Below are 18,314 nucleotides of genomic sequence, written 5' to 3'. Positions count from 1 at the left end.
AGCAGGAAACAAGTATCTGGGGGCAGAGATGAGGAACATCCAGATGTTGCTGGACTCTAGCTCCCATCAGCTCCAGTCAGTGTGGCCAGTGGGTGAGGGATTGTGGGAGTTGGAGTCCAACAACACCTGGGGGTTACATGTTCTCCAGCCCTCCCTTAGGGGCAAACGGCACACAAAGTTGAGTTGTGGTACAGTGCTTGCATCCCCGTTTTAATTTCTTTCTACAAAATGGGGCTGCAGGAGACCCATATTAACCATTTCCTCTCCAGTTTACTCATGAGTTTTGAAAAGCAGGTGGGAAAATTTTTCAACATATAACTATCAGAGATCAAAGGGTTAAAAAAACCACTCTCCCCCCACACCTTACATGTGTTTTCTGCTGAGACTGCAGAATTTACAGCTTCGTATAGTGCTTAAAATCTCAGGGATTCAGTTTCATGAATAGTTTAGTTCTCACTTTGCAGCAATAGATTGTTGTTGCTAGTAGTTGCTGTTGCTACAAATAGGGATTAGGCAGAAAGGAAACGAGATCACTAATTTGCTTGTGATGCAACAAAATGCTGCCTAAAAATGCTTCCTGCAAGGATGTGACATATACCTGTAGCTGGAAACACATATCTCATACCTTCAAAAAGTTCTTTTGAGGTTCAAACCCAAGTCTGGGATATGGTGAGGTGCAAAATTTAACAAACAGACAAATGAAGAACACTAAATATTATTCCAGCATCCACCCAGTCACTTCTGTATCAGAAGGAAAGAAGGAGAAAGGGAAGAAAGGAGAGTAGGAAAGGAATCCTCTGTGGCACTAAGTAATGTAGTATGTAAGTATGTATGACTAGAAGAAGCAAAATGCCATTGCAAAATTCAGGCTTGGCTTTTGTGGCAAACGTATACCTCTGGTCCCATGTCAACCTGAAAATGCCTAGTACTGCCTGCCAGGTGAAGGTAGCATGAAGAGCAACCATGTAATTGTGTCTATGCCACAAGGTTCCCATTTTCATATGTCCACAGATGAGCCTGAGATTTGATTTATCTGGATTATGTTCCCATGCTGGACAGATAACATTTCTATCAGGCATTCAGCTGCAGTCCTATGCATTCAGCTGCAGTCCTATGAACTCAACAGGGATTACAATGTCTATGTATACCTGCATAGGATTGCGCTGCTCATCTCACACAATATTCAGAAATGATACTCAGAATCTTAATTCACCAAGATCGATGTAATCTCCAAAAATGTCACGTCTACCACCAGTAAATGACAAAATAATGACACTTATAGTTTGGCAGAAGTGGCTTGGGAAATCTGCTTTTTTTGCAATAAGTTCTAAAGGAGAAATGTCTTTGTATTAGCACACTTGTATCAAGGAAGCTGAAGCTATTATTATTAGAAAAGTAATCAACTCCTTGCTAATGTCTTTGCTCTCATTTATTTGCAGTTTCCATGTACAGCAGCTCTTGGGCAATCTGTGGTGCAGCAAAATTCTGTGAGGGAAATGTTTTGGTCTTCAACTCTTCTGACCACACACAAGCCCAGCAGCTTCCTTGTGGCCACTGGGAGTAACAGTGGCCTGCTGGCATATTGCCAAATAGTTCATATAAAATGAAAACAATTCCCTCCTTACCTTCATCAGATTCAACTACTGTCTCCCCATCTAGTTCTGAGGGGCAAGCATTGAAGAAAGAAGTGTTTGGGAAGGAAAAGATGGACAATGGCAAGGTAATGAAAATGGAGAGAAGGAGGAGACATACAAAGAAAGAGAGAAAGAGATTAGCAGGATTTCTTATGTTAAGCAACTGCAAATATCAGAAGAGGTTGTTTCTGGTCTAAATCATGACTGATATGAACCAACATAAACACCACAAATCTACGCTTAAGGTTCCTGAATGCCTGAAAAACATTATTAGGAACTGGCCCAACCATCTGCATTCCGACATACAAATCAGGCATCCCTCAGGCCTTTTAAAAATCCCTCTTCAATCAACTCAGAGACCTAGCACTTAGCCTGGGAGTCAGAAGAAAATGAAAAGAAGAGCCTATTTAGTCTCCAAGACAGCACATGTCTAGATTTTTACACTATACCCCTTTCAACCAGGTGTTCATATTCTGCGGATAAAAGCAGTAAATGTTTAGAGACATTTGGGAAACCAACAAGCATAACCACACAAGATTTGGCTTTGAAAGAGGTTTAGTCAAATTCATGGAGAAGGCTATCAATGGCCATGATGCTCTACCTTCCCAGTTGGAGGCAGTAATGCTTCCGAATATCAGCTGCTGGAAACCACGGGCAGGGAGAGTGCTCTAGTTCTCATGTTCTGTTCCCTGGTTTCCAAGCAGGTACCTGGTTGGCCACTGTGAGAACAGGATGCTGGACTAGATGAGCCATTGATTTGATCCAGCAGGCTATTATTAAGATATTGCTAGAGCAAGAGACCCTGTTGCTTAAATCACAGAGAATACATACAAGGAGAGGTGGAAGTAAGATGACACCAAGTGTTATTCCACACATTCCAGTGAATTTTCCATCGCTTTCTTTATCACATACAGCCCAATCTTTTGGAGAAGTGAGTATATTGTGCAAGACCTCCCAATTAACTATAATTGCACATCCTGAATTTATGGGCATGTGAGTGAATCCTGACTGGAAAAAAGCAACAATATCACCTCATGGGGAGAGTGCTTGTTTAAAAATGTTCCGATGCCAAGGATCTCTCTACACATGGAATATTTATGAGTCAAACGGAAGGCTTCTAGCTTAGAGTTCCCATCTCCACCCCATGCAAGTGCTGAGATGCAACATTCATGAACACAACTGTCCAATCTGCTCCAACACATGCCTCCTCAAACTGGACATGTGCAAAGCCTGATAGCTTCCCATTATGCAATACACTGATCACGGTCTCTACTTAACTACAAACCACTTGCTCTGCAGTTGTTGTTCTTAAAAGGACTGATATGTTCAATAGCCTTCTATGACATGAAGTACTGTCCAGAAATTGGCTGATTATACTGATGGATGGATAATCTTAAAAAAAATGCATTTCTATTTTTCCTAATCGGCTTCAGCTTGAGGCAGGTTAGCAAGTTCATGCTTGTGCAAAAATCTGTAGCAGGCAGTTCACATTCTTATGTAAACCTCTGCAAATATTGACTCTGCACCTGAATATTCGGTTTAGACTGTAAACTGTCATGATTGGGGCTCACTCCCTACCCTTCCGCTGTGGGATTTTATCTCACATCTCCTAGTTTGCTTCTTGATTGCAATCACTATCATTCCTGTGACAGTTTGTCATAATATGTTTATTATTCTTACCCTTCAGGAATCCCAGTTCAGTTTACATGGCTGCCCCACCCCAGCAGGCAGCTCCTTTATCCAGACACTGGCAAGTGTAAAAGTTACTCAATTTTAAAAATGTAAAGGCATTCTGGGCCTTAACATCTTGTGTTAAAGAGTGGCATGACATATATTCCACTGGAGCAATTTAAACTAAGCACCACACGGGTCGGGACATAGCCACGCAATTTTTTTTTTTAAAAAAAACCTGTCCAGTAGCACCTTAGAGACCAACTAAGAGACCAACTCTAAGGTGCTACTGGACAATTTTTTAATTTTTTTAATTTTATATATTTTTATTTATTCTGACTGATCAGACCAACACGGCTACCTACCTGAATCCAGCATATTTCAGTTACTGCAACAAGCACTCAAGATCTGTGTAATTACAAAGACTGTAACAACACTGAATATTGTATGCAGGGTCACACTGAATAATCCTACAATTTTTAATCTGCATGTAAGTGTAAATCCCCAAATATGGAAACTTGAGAGATGCCATTCCTTTCAAAATTAAAAAATATGTGCCTCAAATCTGCAAGGAAGAGTTACATATGGAAGACTGCATTTGTGTCTTCATCTGTATCCCCAATGAAATACTTATTTGAGCCACAGTGAATTATCTGTTTGTGTCTTTTGAAGCATATGGGGATGTGGTTCCCTATCCAGACACCACTAGTTATTACATGCAATTAGTTGCAGATTATTTTAGTTGGATAAGGGCCATAGAATATTCACACTTGATTGAATTTGTACAGAAAAACGTTTAAGGGCAAAACTAGAGCCAGACTTTCAGACTCAGTGCAAACTGCAGAATGTGCCTCCAAAATGTGAGCCTTATGGTTGAAATTCAACTGTGATATTTTGAATCCAAGATAGACAAAAAGAAGTTCAAATCAGATTTGTACTTTTTTCAAATCTGCCTCAGCTCTATAAATAAGATTTATCTCTCCTTGTCATCCATAATTAAAAATGATGAGTGAAAATGAACAGGAGGCTCATTATACAAGCAACTTAAGGATGTACATTAAAAATACAAAATTGGCAAGAGCAGAACTGAGGAAAGGAAGCACTTTTCTAGAGCACAGAAAATGATGCCGGCTGATGGAAATCACCACCTTAAGGCAATATTAAGGTCTGGGCTTGGTAAGATTTGAAAAGTGATTGTGAGAACAGCAATGCCATTTGCTAAAACAACTGATGCTGTGTAACTGAAGGAATAAAATATATGCTTATACTCCAGAGCTAAAATCTATATTAAAGTCTGTGTGCAGCGGGTATCTTTAAAACTAATTAATAGAACCTTCATGTGCCTTCTATCTTGGCAATAGGACAGTGGGCTGTACAAAAGACATATCATAATATCCAACGATGCTGCTAATCTCCATAGTACCAGTCTCTCCATCACTATACTACTCTTGCTTACCTCCTGTTTGCTGCAACAAGATCTCTGCTGGGTTGTGAGGTTTTAGGCCCAGTGCTGAAAGCGGGGTTTTAGCCAGTCCTGGTGGAGAGCGCACTGTTGTCAAAAATACAGAGAGAAAAAGAAATGCATCAACAAAACAGAACATAAAAGGGTGGACTAAATGTAAAGGATAAGAAATCCAGGCATTTCCAGGTTTGTTTTTAAAAACTAGTTTATAGCTAAACAGGGTTGTAACTGAATCCTAGCTATATACATGTATGGCTGGAAATACTCAGGGTGATTGGTTTGTTGAAACCACAGGAATGTAGCTGCCAGTAGCAGGCCCCCAGTCTCAGACAGCTTCTCTGTTGAGAAGAGACAAAGTTTCTAAGTCATGTGAATGAAAGGGAAAGAAGCTAAATATCGCTGGGGAGAGACTTCTCTCTTCAGTAGTGTGTGGAGCAGTGGATCTACAAAATGGAAGGCTGAGGAACTTAGGGCTCCATCCAGATTTGCACTTGTCCCATGTTTAGAAAAGCATGGGTCTGAGCATTTTTGCCCTTGCCTCTCCACTTTCCCCCAGAAAACCCATTATTTGGTGAAAAATCAGAGGCAAAGTCAATCCAGAGAAAACCTGATTGATGTTTGCTCTCATTCAGTGGCAAAGACTGGGTTTCCTCAGGGGAAAGCCTGGCAAGCTTTTCCAACAATGTTAACTCTCAAAGGTTTGCATGTAGCTGAGAGGACTCTTCTACACCATCCCCAAACAGGACCACCTGCTAGAGCTACAGCAACTCTACAGCCAACACCTTGCTTTGTGTTTGGACCAAACTACTAAACTCAGCACAACTAGGCAAAGACATCTGTTATCCCTCAAGTTATTAATGTGCCCAGCATTGACTACAATTTATATGCTGTAGCAAGCAAGGTTGGCTGTTGTTTTTTAAGTAGCTTTTGTGGACAACCTACTTCACACTGATAAGGTCAGATACACATTTCAAGCAAACCATGCCCCCAGCTTAAATCTTGACCTGACATTTAGCCTATTAAATTTGCTCCAATAGCAAGGATATAACTACAGATGTGTATTCATATGATGTACTGAGCCTGTGATGAAGCAGAAACCAAAGTCCCACTGGCAAGGAATTAGGTGCTTATGTTACATAGAAGGGCTGGAGGACTGGTAATTGTTTCTGGAATGCATCTGATAATTACACAGGACCGTGATCTTTCTGCCTCTTTTCTTCTTTGTGGAACATCCCTTAGACAATATCTACAGGGTTGACATATCCACGTTTCCATCTCCCTCTTTTTTTCAATAAATCATCACTATCCTTCCCATTTATGGCTTTTTGTGAACATATAGGATTATTGCAGAAACTGAAACATAGCAACTTCCCGTTTTCTCTTTACGAGCCCAAGAGAACAACCCAATAGAGACAACCTTGGTAGCAAATGACCGCAGCATCCCCATCCCATTACCAGGATGTTTGAAGAACAGCAATGAATGAATAGATAATGTATGTCATCCTATGTCAGAGTTTTTGCCACAAGGTAGAGATGGCATCTGCAAAGATCATGATCATGAGACAAGAAGGATTCGAAACATTGCATACGAATGGCATTGTATATGACAAATAACATACATCACATATGTAGATGCCTATATGTATAACATGTATATCAAAAAAGCATTTGCATGATTGCATCCACATATATCTTGTTTTATATCTACCCAGTCAAAAAGGAGAACAACATTTAGGACAGCCATGCATATATACACACTATATACATATATATATATATATATATATATATATATATATATATATATATATATATATCTAACAGCAATGGATGTAGATGTATACGTGAGATGTGTTTCAAACAGCAAGTCTCACAAAAACTCTAATGTGGGTTTTTCTCCTCTTTCAGTCTACTGCTATCATCGCTGGTAATATCATATTTCACCAGCTCCAAACAATTCAGGCTTTCTAACTTGAAACTCAAGTTCTCTTGCACAGTGGGCGTACACAGACAAATGAAGTACTATATTGTCCATTAAGGAAAAATTCAACACATTCTCCATTACTTGCATTGCAATCCTCTGACTTACAGCTTCAGATGGGCACCCTTGCTGGGGACACAGCAGGAGGAGGGAGGGAGGCAGGAGCATTACAGGAAAGCCAGTTACCAAGAGCATATATTTCATCATGGATTAGATAGGCTGGCTAGGATTAATGGCTCTGTACCAATGAGTAACTGGGAAACAAGCAATTCCAAAAGCAGCTAGTCCATGTCTGGAATATCATATAGCTCAGTGCTCATCCTACATCCTCAAGAGCTTGTGCAGCAGGCTCTTGTGGGCTTTGCTGATAGCACCTCAAGTGCCTTGTTCAGCTTGCTGGAAAACATGACAGGCATTGTTACCAAATCTGTTCATATAGTGGACCTGTGACTGTTCTGTAGGAGAAAGCTTTAGAGTCACATGCTTGACTATAGAGATATGCGGCAGCTAGACTGGTGACTGGGAGCCGCCGTCGAGACCACATAACACCGGCCTTGAAAGACCTACATTGGCTCCCAATACGTTTTCAAGCACAATTCAAAGTGTTGGTGCTGATCTTTAAAGCCCTAAACAGCCTTGGTCTAGTATACCTGAAGGAGCGTCTCCTCCACCATCGTTCTGCCCGGACACTGAGGTCCAGTGCCGAGGGCCTTCTGGTGGTTCCCTTGCTGCGAGAAGCCAAGTTACAGGGAACCAGGCAGAGCCCTGTGGAACACCCTCCCACCAGATGTCAAAGAGAAAAACAACTACCAGACTTTTAGAAGACATTTGAAAGCAGCCCTGTTTAGGGAAGCTTTTAATGTTTAATAGATTATTGTATTTTAACATTCTGTTGGAAGCCGCCCAGAGTGGCTGGGGAAACCCAGCCAGATGGGCAGGGTATAAATAATAAATTATTATTATTATTATTATTATTATTATTATTATTATTATTATTATTATTATCATCATCATCATCATCATCATCATCGGCCCTCCAAGAATATGTAGCAGATCAAGTCTGTGGAAGGCTGTTGAAATGTCATTCTGGCTCAACAGAACCAGAATGAATGTGCAACTCACAGCATGTCTGTACGTGTGAAGCAAGAGTCAGTCATGATGAAGGCTGTAATCCCATGCACATTTACGGTATTTGGGAGTAAATCCTACTGAAATCACTATGAATTACTTCTGAGTGAATATGTATGGGATTGAGCTGCGTGCTTCCACGAAATCAATGGGATGGCATTTAGTCATGGCTAAATTGTGTTAATTGCTCTTGTATTAAGCAACTAAAAGTACAAAAATGTCCCTGGCAGTGGTCTCCCAAGACACTTTCTGCACTGACAGTGAGGTGCTTACCAAGCAGATTATATCCCTTAGCCAAGACAGGACTGTGAAGATTGGATGCACTCTTCATCTTGAAACAAGCACATTGAGGATGTGGCCTTTAAATATCAACATCAATGAATGAGGCTCAGCTGAAACTTGGAGGATTCTATTTTCCCTGTTCTTTGGGGACCTATAGTAAGCTACTTGCTGTTATTGCTCAGAATCTCATTCACCTTAGTGTTCCATAAACATATCTGTCACATTTCACTCTGCATTGGGAAGAAGACTGGTGTGGATGTATTTTTAAAGGTCCTGCTAAAAAATCTACTGACGGTAGATATTAATAACTGGGGTGCTAATAAGTGGGAGTACCAGTTCTGTTCTGAAATAAGAGCTAGCCTCTTCTGGAAACAACAGTGATGCTTCCAGTTTGGAATCAGCATGTCCTGAAAATTTTGGGTCTGCTACTTTTGAGATTTTTACTGTTTCCCAGTTGCTCACTGGCCCATTGCTGTTGGTATGCACTTAGCCATGTTAGCACTGCCAGATGAAATATTGGCAGAACTGTTCAAAGCTAAATTAATTACATTTAAAAACCCACCACCAAGTTATCAAGGGGTTAGTCAGTCAGAAGCATGCTTGACTAGAAAAGTAAGGAAGACAGAGCATGCAAGAGGAAGCTAAAGACCAGGTTTTCACCCACAGCCTCAGAAGCTGAGCTACCACAGAAATCTCAAGGCATCTGTGAATTATAAGGCCAGGGCATAAAACAACAGTATCCACGGCATAAACAGAGCAGGTGTGCCACGTTTAACAGCCTGGGCTCATTTAACACAATTATAATTCTAATAATTTGCTTGTGCTTCTTAAGTACAGCTGTACCTTGGAAGTTGAACAGAATCCGTTCCAGAAGTCCGTTCGATTTCCAAAACGTTCGCAAACCCAAGCACGGCTTCTGATTGGCTGCAGGAAGCTCCTGCAGCCAATCGGAAGCTGCAGAAGCCTTGTTGGACGTTTGGGTTCCAAAGAACATTTGCAAACCAGAACACTCACTTCCTGGTTTGCAGAGTTCGGGAGACAAAACATCCGAGTACCAAGGTGTTTGGGATCCAAGGTACGACTGTACAAGCTACTATCACAATGCAGCTTGGTCGTGTGTGGCATTACTCCTTTGGAACTTCCCTGTCAGATGGGTGGAACACCTGTCAGTTGAGACCAAGTTAACTACTGACTCAGCTAAATGGTATACTGCACAGTGTCTCTGCATTGGCCTGATGCAACTTTGAATGTGTTCTATCAAAGAGAAACAATATCAAATATTATCTAAACACATAAACTATTTGAATGTAACTTAATGTCAGGTGTGAAGCAAGAAAGGATGTGCCTACAAAGGAAAAATCAGTAGCATTCAGTAAACTCCTGGTTCTTCCTTTGCAAGGTTTTTTTTTCTGACAGCACTGATCAGTCGCAAACAGCTTTCGATTGGTTACAAATGGTCGTCAAAAGGTCTCACTGTAACTCTGAAGACACACTCTCAGTCCCCATTAGCCCCTTCAAACTCTGACAGATCTAAACACACACAGACCTACGTTGAAACACACATAAATTTGCAGCTAGATTTACCTCTTCCACTGAAGAGCTACAGACCAAAGAGCACATGCACCTCTTTGGCCTTTGTTTCTCTTAGCTTTGGATTAAAAAGGCACATTTGCACCTATTAGTGCAATGGAATCCCTGCTGGTGTGGGCTTTTGCTATTGTCCTCAATCTCCATTTCTTTCTTAAAATGGCGAAGACTACATTTTTAAAAGAGAAGGCGAGGTTTGAACCTCCCTGCAATCTCCCACCTCCTTTGCCACCACTCAGCTGACTAGCAGAAACAGCTGAGCAATGGGAGAAATGTGGCTGCACAGGAGAGGTCAGCAGGACAGATGGAGAGGCCAAGGGGCTGCATCCAGCCCATAGGTCCTGCTTCAAATGGCACACATCAGTTTTGTTTTGTTTTGTTTTTTAGTATTTTTTATTAAATATTTTCTTGATTTATAAAGGTAGTGCAATGTCTCTCTCGTATTTTTTCCATATAACATTTTTACAAGTCAATTTTGTTTGTTGAGACATTGGGAGGAAAGGGGGGAAAGAGGTGGGTGGGATGGGGTGACGGGTGGGGTGGGGTGACGATGTTTCTATTTTACTTAATATATTTAGAGTTTGGTGTCAGCGTTGTTTGTGCAGGTTCTCTGTTGTTCACTGGTGTTCCTTTGGTGGTGAGAGAGGTCTGGGTTGGTGTAGGATGTGATTGTTCATTTGTGGTTGCTTGCGGTGATCTTTGGTTTCCTGTGTGAGTGGGGTGGGTAAGTGTTTTTGGTCAGGTTAGCCATATTGATTTGTATGCTGTCGGTAGATTGTGTGATGAAGGGGAACCATACCGGGGTGTCCCCGTGTCAGTTTCAGGTTACTGGTTAGTTTTTCTAGTAGGGCTGTTTCCCATACTACTTGGTACCATTGATCCATGCTTACTCCTGACAGGTCTTTCCAGTGTCTGGTTATGATGTTTCTGGCTGCTGAGAGTAGATGGATTATTAGTTCTTTGTGTTGTAAGTGGGCGTTATTGTCTTGGAAGATGTTTAGTAAGACCAATTGAAAGATTTTGTGCGCTGCAGTATCTGGTCCCAATTTACAACCATCAGATTTTGTCAGTGCAAACAGAAGGCAGAAGGAACTTGCAAAGGGCCTTGCATGCTGGGCGCTTGGGATGGAAGAACAGTGGACCTTTCCACGCAAAAGAGCTGACGCATCCCTCCATCTGTTCTGCATAAGCCTATGTCCTGTTGTGGAGGTATTTCAAGGGTGTCTTTAGGACTTGGGTTAATTTTTATTTCCTCCCACCTGCAGAAACATCTGCCTCTCTCTCCCTCTCCCATAGAGAGAGGAAGCCACATAAAAATTGCCTAAAGTAGGATATGTGTGCCAAAAACCTAAATTTTAAATACTTCTCCTGTGCAACATTCCACAGCTCAGCTCAGGTGTTAGGCATAACCAGGACTGTTTGCCTTTTCTAACCCATCAACTTTGGCAGATTTGGGGTATTGTTTTTCCATCTAGAAAAGTAGTTAATAGTGCTGAAACTGACTGACACATGTGAAAGGCAGGTTTATAAGTGCAATATGTGATTTCCCCCCCCCCCCTTTAAAAAAATACTTTTAAAAAAATCCCTGGAACATTACACTGGTCAGAGTATCCCTGAATGATCAAACCAAAGGGATTTCTCCAGTTTATGCACCAGGTCTTGCAGATATGTTTTTAATTGTCAGCCAGGGAAATGTAATTACTAATTTAAGTTCATGATCCTGCCAGATGCTTCACAGGACGGGGAATTCTTCATTCATAATAACAAGGACCTGAACTCATGTACCATCTAGAATTTATGAACTGGGAATCTTCACAGTGTGGTATAAAATTCCCTCAGCAGGGAAGCAAATTTGCCTATGTAAGTGTTTTCATAGAGGCTCATAAATCATTTCATTGTTATAAGTGCATTACATAACTCATATACGTAACTACTAAGTGTTGCTGATGGATATGAGGAAACTACTGTCAGGACCATGTGACATTCTTGTTAATCCAACTTTGGGGATTTGTCCATGCTATGGAGAGCAAGGATAATTTAACTTTTTCCCCTTGGCATCTAGGAAGGCAGATATTGTATACCAAAAACATTGGATGGGTTTCTCTAAAATAGGCCTGCACAAAGGATGACCTACATAGCCAAATAAACCCACCAGGCATATGCTGCGGTTTAACAAGCCACATCCAACTCCAATCCTGCAATCGCTGGTTGACAGCAAGAACAGAAGTATTATCAAGCCCCAAGTAGGCTGCCCTACATGGCTAGTGGGCTTCACTAAGCTTAGCAGGCCGTAAGTTGTGCAGTTCTGCTATCTTAACTGCAGAACTTTTGTATAATAATAACAGAGCCTTGTGGCATCTTCAAAATCAGCAAACAGTCTTCACGGAGCTTCAAGGCTCTTTGCTGTTTTTGCTGTAACTAGCTAGCACAGCCAACACTTTGGAAATTTATGAACAATTGTGAACCTCCTTGTCTGGTGGACAATGAGAAGGAGAGTGTAGAAGACAGCACAGGGCTCTGCTGCTATGGTTTATGCTGACATTCAGAAATTGTGGCTCCTCTTCACCACTTGCTAGTAGCTAATGGCTCTAACCATAATTCATCCCTCCAAGAGTTGCAAAACTTTGCTGTTGTGATAATTATCATGGACGAATGCATACTTATTGGTGACACTGTGAGAAATTTACAGCAAGCAGAGATGAAAGGTGATAGGGGAAGAAGCCAAGACTGGCAGACAGAGAGAAACGAGAAAGTGAAGGGGTGATTAAAATGGTGGTGGGTGTTGGGAAGCTGAGAACGGTTTGACCAACTGCCTCTTAAGTCTGGCTTTGCCCAAGCCACCCACCAATGTCCCCCCTCTCCCACCCCCTGCCATGGAACTTACGTAGGTTACTGTAAGGGGTTTGTGGTGAGACAGGGAAGGCAGGGGTTGGGGGAGAGGTCTCACCACCACTTGAAGGTGGACTGCTTGGAGAGGTCCCCTGCATCTCTTCAAAGGCCTCTTTGTAACTGTGGAGATGGGGCTGTAAGAGAGGGAAAGCAGAATCAGTTATCAAAATTCAGGCAGGAGAAATGCCTGCCTTCTATTTGCCAGATGCTTCCCTCATCTCCTGCCTGGTCTGGTTGCAATTTTAAACTGCTTGCTACTATGCTTCCTTTTCTTGCCTTTATGTCCCTTTCTTCTGCTCCTAATTTCAGAAAAATTCTGCTTCCATGGTTGGCTTCTGTTCCCCATATGGTCAGAAACAGCTCCTACAGATGACCCATTAACTGAGCATTCATAATGATTTGCTTTACTGAGTATTCATTCTGATTCATTTGCATCTTCCTGTCAATCAGTCATTGATCCCACATTTTCAGTGCACTTCCCTGTCACTTTCCTAATTGCAAAAGTGGATTTGTGGCACTAGAGCAACAGAGGACTTTTATCCACTTTGATTGCACAAGTCTAAATTTCCAGTGTGCACTTGAATCTGTCCTGGAATATAGTGACAGTGCAGAGGCTTCCAGCAAGTGGCCAATAGGAGGGACTGATGCCCAGTTTCAGCAACACAGGTTGCAACTGGTATTCCATCACTTTACGATGTTGGACGTGAGAACAACCATAGACATTTCTGAGTCCCAAACCACTGCAACCTCTTCCAAAACTGAAGAAGCAATTTCCACCCAAGGAATACTTTGGGAGGCCCACCCATGCATGTGCCATTTACTTAATCCATTCTACTGCCAAACTAAATTCACTGCCCTTCCCAACCCTGGCCCTTCCCTACCTACTATCAAGCACTTGGATCAAAGAGACATATATCCCCTTCTGTGTTTCCATGCATGCAAGCAGCAATGTCAGAAGGGAAAATAATGTTTTAATAAGAAAAATAAATGCACCTCCTTGGGCCTTCCTCCAGGGTTGGCAGAGATGGTGCTGAACACCTCTGGTGAGACACAGTGAACTGGAGAACGAACCGTGGGGCTTCGTGGTGAACTAGGATCCTGGGGACTGTTCTCATACTGGCCTTCACTGGTGGTCCGTCTCCGTATAGGGGCTTCGGCTTCTTCTGGTGACTTCTCCCGTGGCGACTGTACTCCTGAAAGTTCAATTGCACTGTGAGAAAAGTGGAGTTCCAAGCACAGGAAGAGCTTCAATACATTTAGAAAGTCTTTATGAGCCAATATTCAGATCTTTGGGCTGTGTCTTGGCTTTGGAAAGAAACTGAATCAATTAATCAGGAGAGGGGAAATGGGCAAATCCATCTCTTTCCACCAGCAGATTATAGTGAAAACAAAAGCAAACCCAACAAGCACAACTCAAAATTGCAACAACCCAGTTCATACATTTTTAAATCCCTGCATAATGAAGCTGCTGCATTGGAGAAAGCATAGAGTTCATGCTGAAGCCAGAAATCCCCAAGATGCCCTGTTCATTTCCTTCCTCGCCGCCTGAGCTGGGCTTCTGGAGGATAAGACGTTGGTGTGGATGCCCTGCATCGTATTTTACTTCTCTTACCTGGCTGTAACAGGTGTGTGCATGTGATCTGTGTGTAGGATTTATTAACATGAACCAAAGCACTGATTTACGTAGGGTGTACTTAGAGCAGGCAAACTTAACAGCCTGATTGCTTCCCCCCCCTTTCTTTTCTTTTTTTGTTGATCAGCTTCCATTCACCTAATATTACCACATATTCTTAAGCAACTTAGATATCTCCACCACAGTAATATATTCTCCCCCTTGTCTTCAGGCCTTCCTCCTTCTCCAACATTTCCATACAATGACCCAGGAAGCAGCTGGCAGGAGAAGGCAGATACAGGTCAAGAGAAAAGCCAGCTCAAGGAATTGGAAGGGATTCTCGTATACAACCCTTTCCATACCACACTGAGCCAGAAGTAGAGGGGATGTGCTTGGGGGGGGGGGGTAGGTCCAGGAGACTCAAGCAACTGAGCAAAGCCACACGCTGAAGGGGAAAGGAGGGGGGACCCCAAGGCCACTGGTTAACATGACCCAGAAAAGAGATCTAAGGCTGCTTGTTATTCTTGTCCTCTTCAACTTTCAGAGTCAATCAAAGGCAACAGAGAGGAAAGTTCAAGTCTCTGAAGATATATGCTTTGTGTGTTGTGCAGTGGTTAGAGCGCTGGGCTAGGGTTCAAATCTCCACTTAGCCATGAGGCTTGGTGGGTGAGTGGCAGTTTCTCAGCCTAACCTACCTCACAGGGTTGTTGTAAAATGAGGAGGAGAACCATGTATGCTACCCTGAGCTCCTGGGAAGAAAAGTAGGGTACAAATGTAATAATAAATAAAAATTTAATTGGCTCTTATTCCCCCCTAACAGTATACGCTCCTTGGATTAATTATGGGAAATGTTGATTGATGTGGGTGCCGATAAATTTCTCTTAGTGGTCCGTAGGGTGTGCATACACACACACACACACACCCTACACCCATCCCTAGACTATTAAACTTGTTTATGAACGTGATGCTGCCAAAAATTGGAACGGAGGTTTCAGAGTGCAAACTTCCCTAATTTGGAACTTCTGAACTAATCACAAACATTTCCACACTTTGGGCTTGGCTTACAATGAGCTTTGCTCTGGCTGCCACCACCATAGGCCTCTCCGCTTTCCTGCTGAAACTTACTTGTTAGCAGCAGCATAGAGAAGACTTGCTGCTGCAGCCATTATTGGGCCCTGGAGCACGGCAGCAGCATTGTGGGTGCCAAGACGCCTGGGAAATGTAGCTCTCTTACTGAGAAGCCCAAGGAAAGCTCAGGTAATAGTTGCTGCAACCTTTTAAAGCCTATTCAAGGTTGCTGCAGCAGTTGCCGCAATGGGGGGGGAGGGGCTCGTTGGAAGATCTTCAGGCTTCACTGAGTTCCCAATGATTAGGGATGGGCGAATCTGTCAATTTTGCTTCCTCTCAGTTGCTCATTTATCCAGGCTTGAGATCAAGTTCCCCACCTTTCCATGCCAGTTTGTGGTTATTATTATTTTTTAAGTCCTCATGCAGATTCATCAGCACTTTAGGGTGAATTTCTCCTCTTACAAACTTTTTTTTTTGTAAAGCGATTTATCCTGAAATTATGCATTCTGTATGTTATTTTCCACTGATATATGCACTTATATGCACACTTTGCATTAGTATGTGCATTTTGGTACACATTACTTGGCAGGAGAAGCACACTGCAAAATTCAGAGAAGTGCAGATTTTTTTAAAAAAAGAGATGGTTGTGTTTCACTCCGCGCATTGTTTTGAAAATGAATCAAATTTCTTTCCCATCCCTACCAATGACATCACTGGGAGTGCAAGAAGACTCAGAACTGTGACTGGGCTATAGCTAAGAATGAGCTCAGCTAGGGCCTGTTCTAATCAAATCCAAATTAGTTTGTTTTAGGTGAGCCTGCTCCAAACTTAGATTGAGGTCTGTGGTACAGATAAACACCTTAAGATGTCTAGCGGTGCAGATGTGCCCTGATGTCAACCTGAGTCTCTGATTTCAACTGATGCATAACAGTGAAATCCTGAAAGTCATCTGCAGCAATGGATTTTGTTAACATGAAAACTTTGTAGCTGGGAACAGCACCTGCAACATTTCAAATTGTGCCCTGCAGCTGTGAAACGAGACAGCAGTGCCAGGGAACAGAGGCGGTCAGAGCAAGCAGGAGACACCAAACTCTCATCAGTTGTGAAGCTGTATAATGATGTGTTTGTTGCAGTGCCTGGAATTAGCTTTCTTTCTTTCTTTCTTTCTTTCTTTCTTTCTTTCTTTCTTTCTTTTCCTTAAAGAAACCTGCCAGACGGAGGGGTCTCGTTCACTAAATGGGGTAAGCTTGCTCCACCTCATTTACTTAAGATTTGCAGATGTAAGCTTTGGAGACACTACACGTCAGCACATTCAAACCCCAATTAGGGAAAAGAGCCCACTTCTTTTATAAAAGCAGCAACGAATGAGTTCCCTCCCTCCTGCACCCACCCCACAAACACATTTGAATGATTTTATTATTATTTTTATTTTTAAGGCACTGGTCCCAGGGAGATGTCCTTAAAAAGTTTCTAAAACTCATGGGGCTTTGGGGCTGCTTTTGAGTCCCTTGGCTAATCTGGATCTCTCCCTGATTAGTAACAGCTATGCCATTTTCTGAGCTGCAGAGAGTCTTGCTTTTCACACAGCTGAAAGAAAAGGGAAGTTTCTTTTCTTTTTCTTTAAAGGAGGGAAAGAACAGGAATGTGCAGATTTTGGGCAGCGTTCTGAGATTCCCAAAACAGAAACCCACTTGGGAGGAGAAAGAGGAGGGAGCCAGAATCCATGGCAACAGAAGCAACCACAATACAACATCCGGAACTAAGGAAAACCCATTGATGAAAAGAGCAGTGAGCTCAAGAGGCACCACACACAAAATTCTTTAAAGCAGCAGCATTTTGTGTGTGTTTGTAAAAACAGGGACCAATGGTGCTACTAAGGCTGAACTAACAGGTTCAAGTCCAGAGACTGCGCCACTGCACAGCTCACTGGCCCCCAAGAATTCCAAAAGACTCCCCCCATGATAGGAAGTGAATGGCTTCACAGACAGACAAGGCTCTAGCAGCCCACCGTTTTGATTTTAACAATTGCTAAGCCCAGGACAATAGTGGCAAGGAGCTAAGCCACCCCTTTGGGGGTGCAGGACCAATGAGAGCAGCAAGCTTAGTAAGCTAAGGGGACTTGGTTCATCCTCTTGCTACAGTGATGCTCTCATTGGCCCTATGACCATGAAGCTGTCACTCTCACCCTGGGGTTAGTACTTAAAAAAAAATGGTGGGCAGTTTAAGACTTAGAGTAACTGGCTGGCGCAGCACCACTTTGTAGCATGTGCCAGCCAACAACTTTGTCCTCATCTGCCTCCTACCTGTCCAGCCACTCAGGGAGGAAGAAATGTACAGCTGCCACCAAGGCAACCATGACAACAAAAAGTAAAAGAGGTCAAAGCAGAGCACCAGGGAGGGAGAAAAGTGGAGTGCCCAGAGGGCCCTCCCCACCTCAAACCAGGTAGTGCCTCTAAGGGAGACAAAACCCTTTCTGCAAGGACTGTTACCTGTCTGGTTTTAAACCCAAAAATATTTCAGTCATTTTTCAAGTTAAGCTTCAGCAGTTAAGTCTCAACATCATCCTCATTTCAGTGAACTAATATATGCAAAGTGTGTATATTATCCCTCCCTGCAGCCTTGTCGCTGGAGAGGCACAAGATTTCTGCTACAGAATTGCAGAAGTGGAAGGGATCTGGTGAGCAGCATCTGGATCTAGATCTATCAGGCCTCTGGGAGTGGAAGTGGGTGGTTCCAGTTATCACCACACTGTGTTGTCTTCCTTGAACTTCCTTGAATGTTTGAAGCTGGGGATAATGCATTTTCGGGGATAATACCCCCTTCTGTTCATGCTCCCATCCTTTGGCATCAATAAGCAGGAGATGCATGGAAGTTGGCTTCCTTTCTAAAACCCTTATCCCTATTGAATCATACTTTCTTGCAGTTGCTGGCATAAGCCTGAAGGCCAACACAAGCCCTTTGCAACTTTTAAGTTTTATCCTGAACACAATGAGCACAACA

The 18,314-nt window shown here is 42.5% G+C and overlaps 1 protein-coding gene across 16 annotated transcripts in view; it reads right to left on the bottom strand.

Annotated features, from left to right (window-relative positions):
• Positions 1 to 18,314, bottom strand: part of TNS1 (tensin 1) — a 286,343-nt gene that overhangs the window by 22,070 nt on the left and 245,959 nt on the right. For 11 of the 16 annotated variants that reach the window (XM_033161337.1, XM_033161327.1, XM_033161366.1 and 8 more), the window contains 4 exons: positions 13,628 to 13,827; positions 12,630 to 12,768; positions 4,762 to 4,854; positions 1,626 to 1,661 (listed from right to left, as the gene is read on the bottom strand). In XM_033161337.1, coding sequence (XP_033017228.1) covers positions 1,626 to 1,661; positions 4,762 to 4,854; positions 12,630 to 12,768; positions 13,628 to 13,827 — 468 coding nt within the window. The remainder of the gene's footprint in view (positions 1 to 1,625; positions 1,662 to 4,761; positions 4,855 to 12,629; positions 12,769 to 13,627; positions 13,828 to 18,314) is intronic. The other 5 variants (XM_033161376.1, XM_033161385.1, XM_033161383.1 and 2 more) reach the window with 3 other exon arrangements.

Source organism: Lacerta agilis, chromosome 1 (assembly GCF_009819535.1).
Source record: "Lacerta agilis isolate rLacAgi1 chromosome 1, rLacAgi1.pri, whole genome shotgun sequence".
Taxonomy (NCBI): Eukaryota; Metazoa; Chordata; class Lepidosauria; order Squamata; family Lacertidae; genus Lacerta; species Lacerta agilis.
Note: the sequence above shows the minus strand (reverse complement) of the source record. Positions and strands in the feature narration are given on the sequence as shown.